This window comes from Neopsephotus bourkii, unplaced genomic scaffold (assembly GCF_033783945.1).
Source record: "Neopsephotus bourkii isolate Nb327-2 ecotype Australia unplaced genomic scaffold, CSIRO-AGI_Nbou_v1 NB_107, whole genome shotgun sequence".
Classification (NCBI taxonomy): domain Eukaryota; kingdom Metazoa; phylum Chordata; class Aves; order Psittaciformes; family Psittacidae; genus Neopsephotus; species Neopsephotus bourkii.
The window spans coordinates 7,155,416-7,175,797 of record NW_026900624.1 but is presented as its reverse complement, the minus strand read 5'-3'; the positions used below and the strand labels follow the sequence as shown (position 1 = coordinate 7,175,797).

The 20,382-nt window shown below is 36.1% G+C and overlaps 1 protein-coding gene across 3 annotated transcripts in view; it reads right to left on the bottom strand.

Annotated features, from left to right (window-relative positions):
- SHISAL1 (shisa like 1) overlaps window positions 1–20,382 on the bottom strand; it is an 82,297-nt gene that overhangs the window by 41,898 nt on the left and 20,017 nt on the right. For all 3 annotated transcript variants that reach the window (XM_061359182.1, XM_061359174.1, XM_061359190.1), the window contains exon 2: window positions 4,626–4,724. In XM_061359182.1, coding sequence (XP_061215166.1) covers window positions 4,626–4,692 — 67 coding nt within the window. In that variant the 5' untranslated portion in view covers window positions 4,693–4,724. The remainder of the gene's footprint in view (window positions 1–4,625; window positions 4,725–20,382) is intronic.

Below are 20,382 nucleotides of genomic sequence, written 5' to 3'. Positions count from 1 at the left end.
TCCAGCTGAAGGAAAACTCTCACTGAACCTACAGATTTCTTAGCAGAATTAGATGGCTTAATGTATGTACTACTTCAATTGCAGCTGCAAAGAAAAAATATTACTGACCTGATCAGTTTGACAGTTCTCAGGTTTTAGCCATCCTGACTTACACCTTCTTAGTTGGAATATCTGCACTTTGATTATATCAGCTGCTCCTACAGAAGAAAGTTTTCTTCTTTGATAGATGGAGAGTAACACAAATTTTATCAGGCGGCTGTCAACAGAATCATAATTGTATTTCAAGACTGTTAAGCTGTCACAGGTGAACAGAAGTCCTGAAAGGTTTTACCTGACCTGTATATACATCTAGTGCATCTTATGAGAATTAAAACTCATTCTTTCTGTTTCATAAACAATCAATACTTCTGAAATTCTGTTTCAATCAATCAACCAATTATTCTGTAATTATTCAGTGGTCTGAGAGAGACATTGCACTGTGAGAATGCACTAGAGGACTATAGGACCCTAAGAGATTTAACTTGCTCATCACCGCAAAGTGGTTTATTTAACAGCACATGTGAAACTGAACCCCAATTTCTAGATGGATCCTTTGCCTACTTTGAAAGGAAAACAAACCCCAGACTTCTTTGGGGATGAAACTGGAGGAAGGATTACTGCAGAATGAAAGGAGAATGAAGATAATGTCAGGTCAGAGGAGGAGTGATGTCTGTAATAAAATGTCCTAAGCAAATCCTTAAATAGTAAAATGTATGTCAGTGATGAAAATAAATGCACAAATAAGAGCATAACATGATGACTGAGTTACAGTCTGCATTTGGTAGAGAGTGTGTGGTGAGTTAATCCTGATAGGCAGCTAAGCACCACACAGCTCCTTGCTCACTCCCCCTCCCAGTGGGATGGGTGAGAGAATCAGAAGGGCAAAACAAGAAATTCTGTAGGTCGAGGTAAAGACTGTTTAATAAATGAATAAGGAAAACTGCCTGAACAACCCCCCAAAAAAACAACGAGACCCCATCCCCAACCCCCCCCCCCGAAAAAAAAACCAACCAAAACCCCAGAAGTGATGCCAAAGCACTCTCACTATCAGCAGACTGATAGCCAAACCAGTCCCTGAACAATTTATTGATAAACTCCAACCCAGTTTTATTGCTGACATGCTGTTATATGTTACAGAATATCACTTCTGCCAGTTCAGGTCATCTGTGCCAGCTGAGTCCCCTGCCAGGCTCTTGCCCACACCAGCCTCCTCAGTGGGGCGCACTAAGAAACAGAAGCAGCTTTGGCCCTGTGTAAGGACTGTTCAGCAGCACCTAAATTACTGTTGTGTTACCAGCACTGTTTTGGTCACCAATCTGAAAGACAGCACCATTTGGGCTGCTATGAAAAACATCAACCCCACACCAGCCAGACATAGTACACAGTGAAAAAAACTATTAGTTTATTGTAACCCGTGTAATTTTAATTGCTGTGTTTTATTCTCTGAGAAAAAAAGACCCAATAAACAAAGTAGGTTTTTTAATGTATTTTTCCTGAAAATAACTTTACTTAAATCCTGAGGATTAAAGAGCCTTATTTCTCCAGGTGAAAGTATTGTACCTGAAAAGCTCTTAAGTTGTCTGTTGCAAAGATGGCAGCTGTTTCTGAAGTGGAGCTGCAAGAGCAAATTCTCATATTAGTTTTAAAAATATATGATTAAACAGGTAAGTGATATGGATGCCTGTATCTGTTCCTACTAATTTTGAGAGGACAATAGTCTGCCATGCTTCAAGTGACCGATTAAAGGTCATTTTAGTATTTATCTACTCTACCTTAAAAAGTAAACAGCCAGTGCACATCAAACTGTTGCTTCCCTCTGTGTTCACAGTTAGGGATATGCATAATGTTGTTTAAATTTTTAATTTAGCTACTAAATTTTTAAAGCCCCAAGGCTTTCAGAACGGCTGGTCTGTATAAACTTTCCATATGGATCCACAAAAATATGCACTTGCATGCAATTTACTTCACACAATGCCAATCATTTGAGATCCTCTTGCTAATTCTGCTATATGGACGTTCATTTCCGACTTCAAAGAAAAATACTGCAATGTGCAAATAATCTGGCAATTTTTGTTTGTTAATATAAGCCTTGCTGTCATCCCTGTTTTTATGAATGTGTTTCAATCCATTACATGAATGTAAAGATCAACGTTACTGCGAAGCAAACCTAAGAGTTAATGGTCAGAAAGGGTATTCATCTGGCATAACTGCATGCTGCTCCTCTCTGTATTACACATTCCTGTGCAGCTATTACAACTGTTTTCACAAAACCTAAAAATGCACACCATTTATGGTACTGAAATAAAATCAGACTGAAGTTTCAGTACTCTCAATCCAATTTCATCCTTTTTTTTTTTTTTTTTTTTTAAATGAAGCCATAGCCTACCTGTTCTGAACTGAAACCTTTTTCTTCAGTCTTATTTGTCCCTGGTCTGAGATCATTCTAGCCGTGTCAGAAAGGTGCATTAATTCCCTAAACACACAGCTAAAGCTGCCAAACTGCAACCTCATTGTGAGCCATGACCTTGGTATCTGACCACACATCTGCTCCCCTGAGAACAGCTGCCCTGGGAACTTTTCTGTTACTCATGCCTTTACTTTCATTCTGTCTGTGGAGCAAATGAAAGTTACACCTCCAATTGTTAAGTGTGATTTTCAACCTTGCATACAGATTTTAGAAATTTAGTATTAAGGCTATGAATCTTAGTATATCAAAGACTTGGAAGTAAAGCATGACCTTATAGACTTAAGTCTAAATCTAGAGAACTCAGAAGCAGTCTTGCCAGTAGATTTGCATTTCAGCTCAGTTTAAAAGTTATGTCCGTATTATTCCAGAGAGAGTAGCTTCTAATAGAAACAGCAGTTTCAAATAGTACTTCAGAGGCAGTACTTTTCTTCTAAGATGATAAAACAAAAACAAAAACAAACCACAACCAAAAAAACTCAAACCCAAAACAGTGGTTTATGTTTGGGTTGTATCAGGAATAGTTGCATATATACAAGCATGTATATGTATCGGTAGCTGACTACTTTTATTTGCACACAGGATATAATCATAGTGTCCCATTCAACTGGAAGATAGGTATTTATATCATCCTGATTAAAATGGTTGAGAATTGGCATCTTGGGAGCTCTCTAACAGAAGTCCCCTATAAAGGGTAGTAAATGTATAAAAACTAAACAGAAATGAACAAAAGGGATTGGAGCAGCTGGAGATGTTTGATCAATGGGATACATTTACTGAAGTCTTCCTGAATAATTGACTTCATTCATGAACCAGGGGAATAACTTTCTGAACTGACTTTAACCTGGAAAAAAACAAAGAAGCTGGTACATCCCCTGTATCTGCTTCTATTAGAAGAGGAGGGTAGTTACACAACTAGAGATACAGAGCCATACATAGGGGCCTCAGTGGAAGGACTCTAAAGAAAAATAGTGTTTTAATATTTTAACACTGTTATCAAAAGGAGTGCGGCAGTTACAGCCAAATAATGACCTATCATTAGCAAAATCAACCTGAATGCTTCCAAACAAGCAATGAGACTGTGACAACAAAACTCACACTTGAACTAATTGACAAGAATCTAACCCTGCATACAAAGTACTAACACCTTTTTCTGGAGCACAAGGATACTTTAAGATATATAATACCTGGTAAAGTTTCTAGTGTGGTGGTTAGGTAAGTAATGTAGTAGAAGTGAATAAGGAACAGTGATGGGAAAAACAATCTTTTGGGATCAATAGTGCTTCAAGAATTGAAGATAAAAGAGGTTGTACTTAGAGTTAAAAACTCACAAGATCAAATCTATTTGGGCTATTTTTATTTTTTTTTAGAAAAATATTCAATTACAGAAAATCTTAATGCAATAAATAACATGAGATTAATAAATACAACTAACAGTCATAGCATTCAACTAACTCTCAATATAACAACTGACAGTTTTCTGCACAAATCATTTCTGTGTGCTAGTAGCAAACATCTAGGGCAGATCTAAGCATCAGGAAAAAAAAAGCTGGAATTGCTTCCTGGTCCAGCCACTTTTTTAGATTTCAAGAAAAAAAACATAATATTTACATACCATGTAGGCATGCATGTTTCTTAATAGTTAAGTTACATTGTATCTAAATGCATTACAAGTTACATTGTATCTAAAATGTATTCATCTCAAGAACTGCCAAGGTTCCAAGTTCAATCCTTCACATGCTTGCATACTCTTGAACGCATATGCATAAAATCATCTTGCTCTGCTACCAATAGATTGTTATTTAGCAAAACTGGACGGTACGGTGGTGTTGAGGTTGCTTTATTCTTTTAGATGAGCTGAAAAACTAGCATATCAGAGCTGCTTCTTTTAAATTTTCAGCCTGCTTTACCATGTCAGTGTCCCACCACATTTTCCTTCTTAAACTTAAATTTCAATTGCATTTCAAATTCCAGCTTCCAGTTCTCAAATACGAAGAGGCTTTATTTATGTATTACTTAGTTAACAATCTTGTTTGTTTTAGAGGAACCCAGTATTAAGTTGCAACTAATTTTTCCCTGAGGCACACACTGGTGAAAGATAAATTCAAAGTATGAAAGTTACCTGCTGACAAGAGTAATGAAAGCAGAACCATCAGCACATTCAAGGACTGTTGACCACAACTTGTCATCGTTGGCTTTCATTGATCCATTAGAGAACTACCTGTTTGAAAAGATGCAACTTCACTGTTAGGTGTATGTTTCATCTCACTTTCATTGTTCAAAGTTTTACTCCTCCACAAAGCATTGGAAAAAAACAATGGCTTCACAAAATAAGGAAAACAAAACAAAACAAAAACAACAGAAGAAGAAAAAAAAAAACAACCCAAACCCAAACACCAACCCCCCCCCCCCCCCTTTTTTTTTTCTGGACTTAAATAAATTCTCTATGATTTCATTAAAATTAATTTCTCATTTGCACCATTAACATTTACAGCTATGTACATACTTTTCATTAGCCCAGAGTGGAGATGAATCATATAAAGTAGTTATTGGATTTTCACACCTCCCCTGTAATCTACATTCAGAAAAACTATGCTTGTTTTACTGTCAAGAATGGGCTGTTGTATTATACTTAATAAGGACTAGGAGGATATAAACAACATAAAAATAAACTGGCTGCTTTGAAAGTCAATCTGGTTTACCCCATTAGAGGGTGCAGTCATTCAGAAAGTGGGTCAAGCAACCAATATAGTTGGAAACATTTTAAACATATCTTTTCATTAGAATCAGAACATTTAATGAAATTATTACTTATTGTATTTCTAGAAATGACAGTGAAGTGTGATGTAGTTTGGCCGGCAGTCATCCTCATTTTTCACAGAACAGCCCCACAACTGGATGAATCCAAATACATCTTATAAACACATTGATTCAACATCATCAGTTGTACATTCTACAGTTCTAGCAGACTGTCCCAGTGAAAGTGCTCTCATCATCAGTAGTACTCTACCTTGTTGTCACTGCTAATGCAGCCTAATGCAGTATTTAGCACCCTGAACTCACATTAACACTAGAGAATAAGAAAGAAGTAATTTATTGGTTGGTACAATAACACTTGGAGCTTGGGCTATAAACCAAAAAGCCTAGGTGGTGCTATTGAAAGCTGGTGTGGCAAGTCTAATTCTTGGGTTGTTAAATGACGATGATAATAATAATAATAACAGTAATAATAATATATTTATGAGAGTGCAATTTGTAAAAAAAAAAAAAAGGAAAATGGCCATTTCTATCAAAAATTACACTGTTTCTGACAGCTCAAGAGAAACACCATACCTAATGCTTATGAAATAAGTGCTGTATCATACAAATACTAGGTAATTTACTAATAGGTGTCTACTACAATCTACTGAATCAAATAAAAATCCCAAGATGATTGCACCCATGTGTAACAACATGGGAGGGGTGAAAATCAACATTATCATGAATAACTAAATTCTGAGTAACACGTATGGACACAGGAGGGAAGTCATAGTGCTATCTATAGAGTGTTTAGAGACAAAAATGTCACTGGCACAACCAGACTCTTTAAGAAGTCACCTTACCATATGAAAAACAGGTCACAAACTGAAAAACCACTGTAGCTTTTTGTACAAGAAAACGTGATAATTTATACTGTTATCTGCAAGCATGAGTAACATCCAAACCACTGTATTTTCAGCTAAGTCAATTCAATTAGAAGGCATAGGCTCATCAGAGGATGGAGGGAAAGTGCAGAAAACTATGAATGCTAATTAAGAATAGTTCTTCAGTCACTAATCCTGTTTGAAAAAGCCGCCACCTTTCTTCAGAAGGAATATCATACTAATTAAAACACCAAGCAGACAAAGTTAGAATTGCATAAAGCCCCAGTAATATTGAATACAAACCAGAGGTTAAGAATGTAGGAGTTTAATCAAGAAAAACATACAAAGAACAAGGTACTGCCAATATTGTTAGGAATAGAAGCAATAAAGTTTTTTTTTTTTTTTTTCCTGAGTATGCCAAAGCTGCAGGAATTCTGATAGTGATTCATTACTAGAGGGAAATGTTGGCTTTAGTAACAGTTAATTAAAAAGAGATCAATAAGCACTTCTGTTGTGTATCTGGGAAGACACAGATGTTGGGTATAACTGAGACTATTAAATATTTCCACATCAAGAATAATTAGAGTGACATGAATGAGCTGATACTAAGGTTCATAATTTGATATTTGCAAGTCTGTGTAATTTGTATCCAGTTCTTTTAGAAGAGCTGGCAGGTGGACATACATACTTTCTTTTCTCTGTTGGCTGGGAAACTATGGCAGCTTTCAGAGGACTTAAAGAAACCTAAGGACATAAATGAAATAATCCAGGGAATTAGAAGCTTGTGATCATGATGCAGATCTAGAGAAAGTCAACAGAATTGTTACTATAGAATGCAATAAATAGTTTAGGATTAATAGAATTAATGCATATCACTGTGGCCTTATGGTAAAGTAAATTTAATTGCTCTCTGTGTGGTTGTTGATGAAGGTAGCTTAAAGATAGTAATATTAATTTTCTGTAAAATATCTCACTTAGTAGCATACAATTGGCCAGGCAACAAGAATGATGGGAAAAAAAAAAAAATTTAAAAAAAAATCAGTTATGGAAGACTAACTTAGACTGGAAAGAAGATGCAAGTTTTTTGCAAAGTATAGTCTTGCTAGTAATTGAGTACAATACAGCCTTACTGGTAACTTTTTAATCAGTCCTGTACATAGAAATCTAGAAGGTTTTCAGGGAAGGGAAGATTTATTCGGTTATGCCCAATAGAACTGGCAATAATGAAATTGGCATTTTAATCCAAGTCTTGTGGTGCTTGTATTTTTATTAAGTGCCAGCTGGGGAGATCAGAGCAAGAGACTAGGACACTAGAGCTACACATCAAAGGCTGGGAAAATGACAAAATCTGTGTAGATGTATACATATATATGTGTATTTGTGATGATAGGGAAGTGCTCAATTTTATAACTACTTGCTTCAGTGGTCATTAAACTGAATATTATGATTTTATGGAGCACAGACATACAACAAAACATTCACTACTTGACCATTCAAAAATACTTTTTTTACATGCTGTTATCTGACTAAAACAACCATGTTTAGGGCAGTACCATGAGGATGTCTCTGAGCTATTAGAGCTCAATCATCCAGGTCAAAGAGACGGGAAGGAAAACAGGTGACAGACTAGAAGAAAGTGTCTAGATCATACAAAGTATTTTCTAATGCTAGGCTACAGAATAAAGATGGCAAGAACATGGTATTTAGCAGTGATCTAGCTGATTATTCTCTTTTTTAATGATTATTATTATTCAAGGTTGACAGGACTTTTTAAAATTAAAGAATTAAATTTGAAGGAAATAAAGTAGGCATGGTTGTGCTGGGTTTTTATTTGCGTGGCTTGTTTTTTAGTTGGTTTGGGGTTTTTTTAAAGGAAATTTGGCAGTCTGGAGGCTAAGAAATCAGGTTGTCTTTCTAGTTCTGTAACCAGCAGTTAGAAGGGTGGTCTAATGCACTTAATTTTTAATTCCCTATTTTCAGCTTATTTGTGGCCATTGTGAAGGGAAGGAGTATGCCCATCCTTTTCCATATCCATTGGGATTCCTAGCCTCACACCACCTCCTCCCTTCTGCTGGCTATCAACAGTATCTTTGCAGCTGCATCATAAAGTAGACTAAAAGAAATGGTTGAGGAATCACAGTTTTAGAGGCTTTTTTTTTTCACACTGTGTTTCAATGTATCTACTGTGAAACAGAAAAAATGGTCCTTACATTTTATTTTTTTAATTGCTTTTCTATCTTTTTGTGGAATAAGGATTATGTTAGGAATATTGTTTTTCCTTGCAGAAGGTGCAACAGTGAATGACTCAAGGAGAGCAACATTCAAAGGAAAGGTGCTGTAATGTTATGATCAAGGAGGACAGGTATTAATAAGAGACAGAGCAGGGGGGTGGCTTTTGTTTTTGTTAATGAAAAGTCTGCAATTGCAACTTAACTTCTGATCTCACTACCACTATAGAAATTGCACTTGTTTGCCTTTAACCTCCCTCCTCACCATGGACTAGTTGCAGGGACCAGATATGCATATCAGATCACTGTGCCAGATTTTCCTTTTTACTTACACACCATGACATTTTAGCTCTTACTCTGCTGCTATGTACATTGCTTTGGTTATCCTTATAGTTTTATCTAGCTGTCTTTTCTTGAAGGGAATCAGTGAATCACTGGAAAGAAAAACTGCCAAGAGCCATTTCATGTGGCAAGATTTTTATGTAGAAATAATTTTCCCCTCACTTTGAAGCACAATAAAATTTAAGTGCAGAAAAGATGTTTGAAAAACATTGCACATTTTGCATTTTTTGGTTATGAGAAAGAACAAAAGGAACTAGTAGGAGAATTTCTTAAATACACCAGCACTGCTTCACAAGATACCTCTGTATAGAATAACAGAAAATAAAGCAATTCAAGAGATCATTTGATTCATCTTTCTGTCACAGGACTAAGTACATCTAAAGCATTCTTAGCAGAAGTTCACAGAATCTCCACAATAGGAGGGGCTTTCTAGCCTTCTTAGGCAATTCCCCTCCAGTGTTTCTCTAATCTCATGGGTGGAAAGGTTTTCCTATGTCTAACTTGCAATTCCTTTGCTTTGATTCAAACCCATTCTATCCCCAGTAGAGCTGGAGAACAATTTATCTACAGATGCATTGGTTTCACCTCTCTGCATCAGTCCTTAACTAATAAATACAAAAAATGCTATATCTTCACTCAGCCTTTTCTTAGACTGAAAACAACTCCCACCTCTTACAGTCTTCCCTTAAAAATCCCATTTGCTGTACCTCCTATCCCTCCTCTTAAATCTGGCTCTACACTTTATGGCAAGGTTGTTCATGTAAATTTAGTGCCACTGCAGTTTCAGCTGCTTGTATTTGGTTAGTGCCAGAAGGTCCTAACAAATATCCCAGTAGCTGCCAAGTCTTCCAAGGTAAATAGAATTACAGCATTGCATAATTGCATAGAGCCATAGAGCTTCTGCCAGTTCTCACAGTTAATCAAAAGGTACATAAGGTACATAACTGTTATACCAAGATAGGTACATCTACGTGTATAGATACAACTATACAGGTAAAAAGCATACTGCCACATGAGACATAACTGAGGATGACTCCCCCTTTTCACAATAATGTCCATCATGCCTTCCAATCTTAGCAAACACCAGTGACCTGCCCCTGGGAGCCACAACAGCAATCATAGTGACGGGCTTCCCTCTGCTTCTCTGTCTCTTGGGACATGGTCATCTTTCACAGTTACGATTAAGTGATACCTAGAAAAGCTCTAGATTTCCATAATGTCTTGTTCCCCACTTTCCTCCTGGAAAACATCCTCACTAACCTCAGACACGTATTAGCTTTGCTGTATTTCCTACTTTGCTGGGTCAAGTGGAATCACCAGCAGGGAAGTGGCCTTCTCTCAACCCATTTGTTCGTCTGAAGAAAACAAACAAAACTGGTTGCATTATGCCACCAGTAAGGGGATGAGTAATATGGCTGAGACAACCACAGTGGTTGAGGAAGCTGTTTAGAATTGGATAGAAATGAGAAGGCTGTGATTCAAACTTCTATCTCAGCTCTCTTCATTTCTCATGTTAAGGTAGACTTAAAAATGCATTTAGTATGAGATCCTGAATGCTATTACAATGAAATCACAATCTTACTACAAAGGCTGAATGGTATTACAATGAAATTACAATCTTACTACAAAGACAGCAATGTAAATGGCGTGACAGAAAACCTGATTATTAAGAAAACATGTCATTTCACACTGCAATTACCTCAAAAATATGTTTATCAAAAACAGATACTAGTTTTCAGTTGACAGTTGTCTTATTTGAAATGACTGAAACAACCTATGAAAGGAAACTGTTGGTAGAAAACCTTCTGGTTTGTAGTGTGTCATTAACATTACTCAGTGTCTCTTCCTCGAAAATATTTTAATACACATATGCTTGAAGGTAAGCATGCAAGAGGCTCTACACAACTGCAGCTAAAGCATTACAGTTAGGGTTTTAGTATTGCTAGACAAACAAACTTATATTACACTAACTTGTAATCATGACATTTTTCACCCATATTTTATAAATTTTAAAATTGAAAATATAAGCTAATTAGGTTTATTTTACCCTCTGCATGTTTATCATTTTCCCTAGCTATTCTGCAGTTATGAAGAGACAACATGCATGAGTCTAAAAAGATAAAGTTACTAAGTACAGCCTGAAGGCCATCTTGTGAACTTGAAGCAATATATAGCTGTTATTTAGGACAAGGCCAAGAAACCTGTACTGCTACAAGTGACAACTGTCAAAGCTGCTCATGCATCTCCTGCCTCTTTTACTCCTTTTCCTTTCCACCAGCACTTTAGTCAGCCTTTGCAACCTGTTCTACAACTACATCCTGATAGACACATAATGCACACACAAGTTGGAAATGGATTTTAGCAGTTCCTACCCTGACTACGCAGTACACTGTGCAGTAGAATCTGATACAGATAATTTTAGAGAACCACTGGTACATTCAGACCTTTTAATCACAAAAGTTAACTCAAGAGTGACTTCTCTACGGCAGCACAAAGTCTTTATTGACAGTCAAATTCCTGTCTCTATAGCAAAACTAAAGATATTAAAGATATTACTATAATGTAGCTGAAGTGCAAATAAACTTCATCTAATCAATTTTTTTGGTGCAACTCATTACACATTTGTATTTGGAAGGATAAATATTTATTTCCTGCATTTGTTGCTGATGAAGGTCAGAAAATTTCAGGTTGTTGTCTATCCTACAACTGGCCTTTCACCATGAACATTAGATCTCTTTTTGGGGAAAAATATCTAAATTACTTTGGGAAGACTGTCAGCTATATAGAAATCATAGAATCACAGAATGGTTTGAATTGGAACAGACCTTAAAGACCATCTGGTTCCAACCCCCCTGGGGTGGGTAGGAACACCTTCCACTAGACCAGGTTGCTCAAAGCTCCATCCAACCTGGCTTTGAACACTTTCGGGGATGGAAGTTGCAATGATTTACTGACACTGATAACTAACTTCAGCTACAAGTTAACAGCAACTTTCTCACTCCTCATAAGCAAAATTCCTTCTGCATCCAAGAGCTGCAGCCTTTCTTAATGCTCTGACCGTCACTTAGTTTTGTTAAGAGACTGAAATATTCATATATACTCATTTGCATGTACTGTATCAGCATGAATGTAGGCAGCTGACAAAGGTTTGTGGTAGTCATCTAGAACTCTTCTTTTTAATGAACTAAACTCAGTTTGGATGCATACCTGGATTGTAAACAAGTAATCAAACAAGGTAGCTGAGTGATTTTGTGCAACCAATTTCTGGGATTAGTCAGCTGCATGAGCTGAAATGAGCACTTCCTTAAAGAATTAATATATAAATCTGGTAAAATTAAACTATCAAGTCAGGTCTATTCATGGAACAAGGTAATCTGAAACTACTGGATTTTGACTCTGAAATTATGAACACTCTTGGACTCCCATATGGCAGGAATTATAAGGAAGCATACAGAGCTTTGAAATATTTTTTTTCAGAGAGCTTGAAAGCAGGACAGGGTTCGTTTTAAAGTGATTAAAAATTTCTATTACTAATCAAGTTATCATTTCAGCTTTTAAGAAATGCAAGGCTCTCCTCTAGGGAAACTTTAGCTTGTGTTTTTGGGCTTCTTTCAGTATAGAACCAGAGCAAAGGTACTTAGATTTAAAATATTACAATGTATAAGTCTTTAATTAATAACATAAATTCTACTAGTTTATTTGAAACAGTTTTCCCTGTAATTTTAAATATGATATTGAGAAATAAGAGAAGTTATGAAGGTAATATTAAAGGTTTTATAATAGGCATATTTTAAAAATCTCTGAAATCTAATAGACAAATGCCGCTCATCTCTCTATTACAACGTAGCTCTAAACCCTGAGAATACGTGTATCTATAAATATGGCAGTAAACCTGGCCAGTTTATTTTTATTATCCGCTTCAGAAAAAATATAATATACCAACAATTTATCTAGTGAAAAATAAGCGTGAGAAAATGTTTGTTTTCACCAATACATTGCCAGCTGTATATATTTAGCTATTAAGAACTACCTATAGTAGTCTCTATGGGAACACTTTTGATTCATTTTCCTTTGAAAATGGCCTCTTCTGAAAAATAAACCTTCTTGTGAAAAGTCTGTTGGCATCTAAATTTTATTTCATTCTCACATTCTTGAACATCTTTAATCTTTATCTGTATCTAAACAGATTGGTTTCTAACCTTCCATCACTATGGGTTTGTAAAACAGTTTCAGAAGTTATTTTGCTCAAAAGTGAAAACATGAGAAGAGCAAGTTAAGCAAAAGTTAGTCAACTCACACCAAAAAAAGACTAATTTAAACACATTGAATTCAAAATAATTTAGAATTCTCATTAATACTTCTCCCCTCTTTCCATCAGCTTTTGGAAGGGTGCTTCCATTTACAAATATGAGTAAGTACTCTATTCCCTTACAGTCTAATTAAACATTCCAAACCCCAGAATGTTTACATGCACAAAGAGTTTAAACAAGGTTTTAACAGAGCAGTGTTTTAACATAGTTAAAGTTGTACTTTTAACTCTGGCTAACCACTAGGCATAGATCCTTGCAAAGATAATAGCTTAAGCATACCCTGCCTACAGCACTAGAGTTAGTGTTTCCTAAAAAGCTCAAAAATGGTTTTCTGGCCAGCAAGTATTGAAATGATAACTCATGTTCCTGTTCAAAAATGTCACTATGCTATTTAATACATTTCAAAACCAGAACAATGGTTTTGTCCAGCAATGGAAAAAAAACCCCAACCAGCAATGGGAAAACCAGCTAAATTTGCTGACACAGTTAGCTAAGATAAGAAAGGGTACAACAACCCCTGATTAGTGTAGCAGTGCTGGAAGAATCTGCCAGTCGTGGTTAAAATAGCAAAAATAATTATTTTTTTTTTTCCATCATGAGGATCATTTTGCTATTCCAACACAATGTATAGCTTATCTGACATTGATGGATATGCGCTACAAGTATTTTCACAACATTATTCTGGCTTTCCTAGGGAAAACATCTCAATGTGCACTGCAAGCCAGTTCTAAATGTGGACTGAAAGTACACTAACAGTCCTAGTGCAGACTGATGTGTAGGCTCATCTACCCTGTGAAAAAATGTAGATTGCTTCCAATATTTAAGGAGGTTCATCTAGAACCATCTCAGCTGTCTTTGTACTACAGCAATGTTTATATACCTTTAATGCTGGTAGCAACAAGGTCGATGAGGAACGAAGTGGTTCAGGTTGCCACCTGGGGTGAACAGGCAAAATTCTGCACTTAATCTACCCTTACATGTGCAGTGGTGGTACTGTTTCTGACATGGGTTGTCTCTTGTATGAATTTGTTCAAAAGGCAAAACTTTTACTTCCAAAACCTGAAACTAGCCATCAGTGTTCCCTCAACAGGCAAATAAATAACTCTTCAGGTTCCATGAAATACTTTGGTCAAATCTTTCTCACCCTTTCGTTAAAGGTAATGATGAAAACCACCCACCAGTAAAATGAGAAAGAAATGCCCTTCCTCCTTAAAATATCTGTGATGGTATATTCAGATGTTTCACGTACTGGAATGTTTCTCAGTAACATCACAAATAAAGGTTCTTAAAGCAGACTAGAACAGGATAAGGAGCTGTCACTGCACTAGCTAAAGAAAAAGAAAACTGTGTGGGAGCCTTGAATCAACAAATGCTGGAGCAAAAACTGTACAGTAGAAGATGGGAGTAACTTTTTTCACCTGTTCTTCTGCCTCATTCCTGTTAAACACACCAGCCTCACATTGCAGCAGAAAATCTTGTTTTTACTACTATACACTTAAAGACTACTTTTAAAAAGCTGAGTTTAAGAGCAATACATTTCTGTGCTACTGCAATCATTCTAGCTCATAGCCTTTCTAATTAAAAATCCTAAATTTTTGAGCCCCAAGGACACCAAATTCTTAAAAAGGACTTAATTTTGAAAGCTACAAGGCAGCAGAATGAAGAAAAATGCTAGTGAATCCTCTGCCCTCTCCTAATCAGAAATACTTGCAGGACAAAATAAAGGACAATTTTTAGTAATCAGAACAAGGGATGAGGAGGTTGCCAAGCAGAAGTAAAAGAGGCATGCAGAGCAACAAAAAAAGTGGCTGTCAACAATATATGGTCCTTTTCTTTTGTTTGAGCATGCATTTTTGGAACTGCAGAACCAGGCAGAACAAAGTTGTGCTGCTGGTGGTGGCATCACAGGCCCCAACTTTTGTTTCACAGCCTTTGTTTTACAGGATGTAAAGTGTGCTTATTTTATGTCTACCTTGGGGTATATAGATTTTTTGCTATGCACAGAGGTAGCATAGCACACAAGAGAAGCTACGTGAAGACTTGTATAGAATTGCACAGAAGTCCTGTTTCTTGACCACACATTGGATGAGCATCAAACACCATTTAGTCATTGAACCAGTGGAGCTGAGCCAACACACAGGAATGTACTGGAAGCATTAATTACAGACTGAAACTACAGTTCATTTAGAAGTAGCTTACTTTGTTTAATATTTATTTGTATATGCTCAGTGGGCAGGCATAAATCATGCACACAAACTGTACTCCTGGAAAGCTGCAGTCAGAAGTCTTGAACTTAAATGTTCTGTCAGGAGTGAGATGTCAGCCACTGTATCTTTGAGATACTTGTATGAAGCCTCTGACCTAAAGAATTTAAAAGGGATTATTTAACCTCTGTATAATTAAATACACACATTAATTTATCAAAATATTGTGATGAAAGGATACAGGGATACCAGTATCACTTTAAACCATCCTTACAAAAACCAAGCTTAAATATCTTTGAAGGGTCATATTACCCTCCACATTCAGAGACAGTGAAGACCAGGACACAACTTGGACATGTTAAAGAAGTTAAATAAGAGAGTTTTAAATCACAACAATAATTTAAAAAATGGGATGCTTTGCTTCTGGGAATTCTGGCTAAATAGCTGCATTTCCTCTCTGCAGTAATACTACGCTATATACATCTCATCAAAGTCTATGTAACAAATCCCTTACTGGCACAGGGAACACTTTCTCAGAGTCTGGTCCCAATGACCCCATACTTTTAGGTACTTTACAAATGTAAATAATTTCATATTGCTAAGTGACAAATTTATTATCTTGTAATGCAGATTGGTTTAGCTTTTTTCCTTGAATGGAGAATACAGAAAACTTATCATAAAATCTGATCATAGAAAATATGACAAAAAAAAAAAAAAAACACAACAAAAAAAAAAACCCTGGTGCTACAGCACTTCAGGGGGGTGGGGGAGGGGACGACACATGACACACAATACGCACACAAATTTTGTAAGCAGAATAGTACTTTAATCCTAGTATCTCAACACCTTTTTAAGTTCTGCTCTCAAACACTGCATATATTGCAACAAAATGTTTTTGACACACTTGCCTAAGAAGAATACAATCCTTTTGGGGGCACAGCTGCTGATTCCACAGTGATTTTCTTTTCAGTAACCATGAGGCTTTTGATGCCCCCTATGTAACGTATTTGTCAGTTTGAATGAAGTCATATACCCCAGACAATCAATTGTGTCTTGGGACAGTAAATTATGTCCAAAATATACCATATTATGAAATCCTTAGAACTCAAATGTAACTAAACTGAATCTAATGGAATCTGTTAAGAGCAGAAGGGCTTTTTATATTTAGGTTTAGCTCACTTCAGCTATAGATTCCAAATATGAATTCCAGCCTTCCCTCAAATAAAGAGGTTTCAAGTGCAGAAAGAAGGTTTAAGATCTGCCTTCCTTATAATACCTGTAATGACAACTCACAGGGACATCTCTAGAAAAGTTGAGGGAAAGATGGCTAATATTTCAGGAGGCGAATGAGCGGTTGAGATAGAAACTAAGTGGCAGTGTAATGGAAAATGAGGTTGTCCAAATAATGAGATAGGAGGCAGATGCAAACATGATTTTTCCCCTCCTGTATAACCTTATTCTATTCTTTCCCATATTCTGCTTCCTCCAGCTGCTTAAATAATGAATTAGTATTTCCAGCCAAAATGGTAGGAATAGAAATGACTAGGTGACTTCTGAAGAACCCTTCCTGTTTTTGAATTCTATTCTGCTTTCTAGTTGCCTCCAAAATCTTCCTCTACCTCCCCCTCTTCTCCAAGTTAAGTGACTCATGACTTTTTCTAGGAAAATAAAAAATCAAAAATCAGTCAGCAGTCCATTCCTCAGCTTTCTTGGTAATCAGTTGTCTTTTATGCTATTAAACACATTGCTTTGGTTTGTGGTATTTGAACAATACTCCTTGCCCCTGAATCCTCACGCTTTAATACTGAGGCTTCAACATCAGTTAAAAGGGTAAGCATATACTGCAGCATATTTTGGTGTAATTTATGTCACTTCCCTTTTCCTTAATCCTCTAGGATTACCATGCCGTTGAGGCACCACAACAATGGTAAAGGAGGTTTTTCAGCCTTTTCCAAGGGGTTTTTAATAGTCAGAGCATCAGCTTTTGCAGCTACTGCAGATCTTCTATGCAACTATGTTAAAAAAAAATTCAAATATGTTTTCAAGAAGTTTTGCTTTAAGAAAATTATCTACATCTGTAGTTACAGCAAAATGCAGCAATCAGCACAGCCTGCTAAGAAGGCTTAGTCAACCCAAGGCCTTACACAAAAAGATAATTTTATTTAGCATCTTATCCATCATACACTAATACAATGAAAATATTTTTATTGTTCTGGCCACAATACTGAAAAATTTCTAAACATTGGAATCTTACTGATTACAGGAAATCATCTGCCCAAGTAACAGCTTACATAGTTTTCAAAAGCCAGATACCTTATTCCATGAATTTTGGGAGTTTCTTCTGCCTCTTCTTCGTATTGGGATACTGTTAGGCTTGCTGCCTCGTTCGAAAATCTGTATGTGTGACAGATTTAAATGTAGCAGAAGTAAGACTAATCAACCTGGATTTCTGCTTACTGGTAACACTATCAGATGAATATATTCTAGACAGCTCAGTTCTGTTCTTCTAAGCCAGTTGTTTAAATTTCTTTCACATGTAATTTAACTAGTAAGAATTTACACAAGTTCTTGTTCTTATGAAGACTTCTTTGAGGAAAAGAGACAATTTCCTGTTTGTCCATGGTGCAAATCAAAATAGAACATTTTGATTATACTGCATGCACCAAAAATAAAGTTTTAGAACAAGAATAATTATTTAGAGTCAGCTAAAAATGCCTATTTTCTAAAATGAGAAATGTTTAATTTTTTTATATGTAGACACTTGAGAACAACAATGACAGAAAAACCCTCATAATTTATTCTAGAAGCATCCAAAAGTTTATTTTATTTCTCTCTAATTTACAGAGCAAGATGAATACACATTGTTCTGGGTCAAATGAAATATTCTGGGTTGATTTCACAGTTATTTAGGGTTTTTTTCTCCTTGAAAAGGCAAAAAAGTTTCTATTTGACCCTATTTAATGTCACACCTTTTTTCAGACAGTATGCTTTAATTTTTTTCCATACGGTCACTAATTCAGAAATTTAATTCTAATGCCAACTTGATTACACTGAAGTCAATGACAAAAGTTTCAATATAAGAGCAAAAACTGGAAGTTTTTGTTCTTAAGGGTAGATTTTCAGAGGTATTTCAAGTAGGTTAGAAAAGGCTACAGTAAAATTCCTACAGGAAATTTGACGATCATATCAGTCACAGGTCAAACCCAGTTTTCCTTCTGCAGATTGCTAGATATTTGAAAGTGGACATATGCAGAAACTTGTCTTGGGGGTAAATTCCTTCTATACCCCTTTCATTAGAGGCTTATAGTGTTTTGAAAAAAAAATTATAACAACTATGAATTCTTACACAGTTATTTATAGTTTTTATAAATGACTACTATCCTTTGGAGCTCTTATTAGCATGACTATCTTTTAGCTCAATGGCTTCTATTAATTACTTGTAAATACATAGTAAAAGCTATTGGACCAGTTTAATATTCTCTTATTCTTGCAGTGCAAAAGGCTCATATTCCTTTGCTGTAACACTGCTAATTTGGTACGTCCTTTTGCAACCCACTTTCCAATAAACAGATTCTATTTTTTCAGTATTCTCCATTGAGCATATCTTGTATCACTCAAACTCAAGAGCTTGATTAGCAAACTAGAATTATCTTTTGATAAGGCTTGGATCATAATACTTATTTCAAAGATGGATTTTGGAAATGAATGTACTGAAACACCAATTCATTTGAAGAAAGAAATGATTTCAAAATGGTTTAGATTAGACTGATGCTTACATAACTTAAAAAACTGTTTCAGAAGGTGTATCACAGTAGTTCAGAAACCCTACCAACCCTATTTACCATCCAGTGAATAACAAAAGGTCACTTTAAAGGAGGTCTGTTCTTAACCCGATATACTTCTAGCTAAGAGCTATTTACTCTCACACAAAGATTTTTGGGTCATACCTCCCTCCCTCTGGCCTTCCCCCTCCCCCAGTGTCTTCACCTTAACTGTATACTGAAAATGCCAGACAAAAAGGGTAAAACTACAATTTCATCTTGCTCATAAGTTCAAAGCATAGCAGCTTCTGTAGGCAATTTTGAACATATCGATTTCCAAAGCATGTCATGCAACTTGTCACCTTGCTTGCATTGTAAGGTAGTTAACAATAATTGGGAAAACCACTTTACCTTACAGAAATCTCCCTCTGCCTCAAAAGAAACCTCACCTTGAAGTACAGCACTGATTAAGAAAGAATTTAAGAAAAATCACACTTAAGAAAACATTTCTCAGTTAATCACGCTTGGAGCTTGAAACTGCAACACTGTAGGCACCAACTTATGCTTCATCCTTCACATAAAGTTTCATCTGCCCGGTAACTGCCTTCCAGGGTCGTAAACCTTGTCACAAAGGAGCTCTTCAAATGAAGACTGTTACAAAATATGCTCAGAGATGAGACAAATGCTCATCTGAAGAAGTGATAATCTTCAGGGAGGTAAAGAGGTAGCAATCAGAACTTAGATATCAAACTTTGCTTCCTTGCAGGGCAGTCATTTGATTAATAAAGATAAAAGCTGAACAAAGCATACCTCTCAGAACTGCTAATGCATATGAAAGAGTAACCTATTTGTTTATCTAGTAGAAAAATACCAGGAATCTTCAAGTAGATAAAGCAAGCCATAAGGAAATCCAGAAGGCATTGGTTATTGAAGCAAGCAGAAAAGGAAGAACTGACTAGGAATGAAGACAAATATGACAATTAATGTTTACAACCCAATGAGCAATAAGAAAAGCCAAAGCAGACATATTATGTGAAAGCAATACACAGACTTCTGAAGATCTCTGACAGACTTCTAAATGTGTGCAATAGAAGATAAATAGATGCACTTAAGAGATCTGTGGGGTTATCAGCTCAATGAACATGAAACGGGCTGTTAATAAAGTACTATCCCAATTGCAACTCTATAATAGGGCCAGTTCAGAATAATATCCACACGAAGGGCTAACAAAATATTTACAATTAAAAATCCAGGCAGTCATATTGGTGTCATTACCCACAGATATTTTCAAACTTTCTATGGGAACAGAGTGATCAGCATGTTTTTGAAAGAAAAGATTACTGTTAAAAACACAGATCTACAGAAGTACACATACAAAGGTTTCCTAGCAAAACAGTGCTCAGAAGTGCTG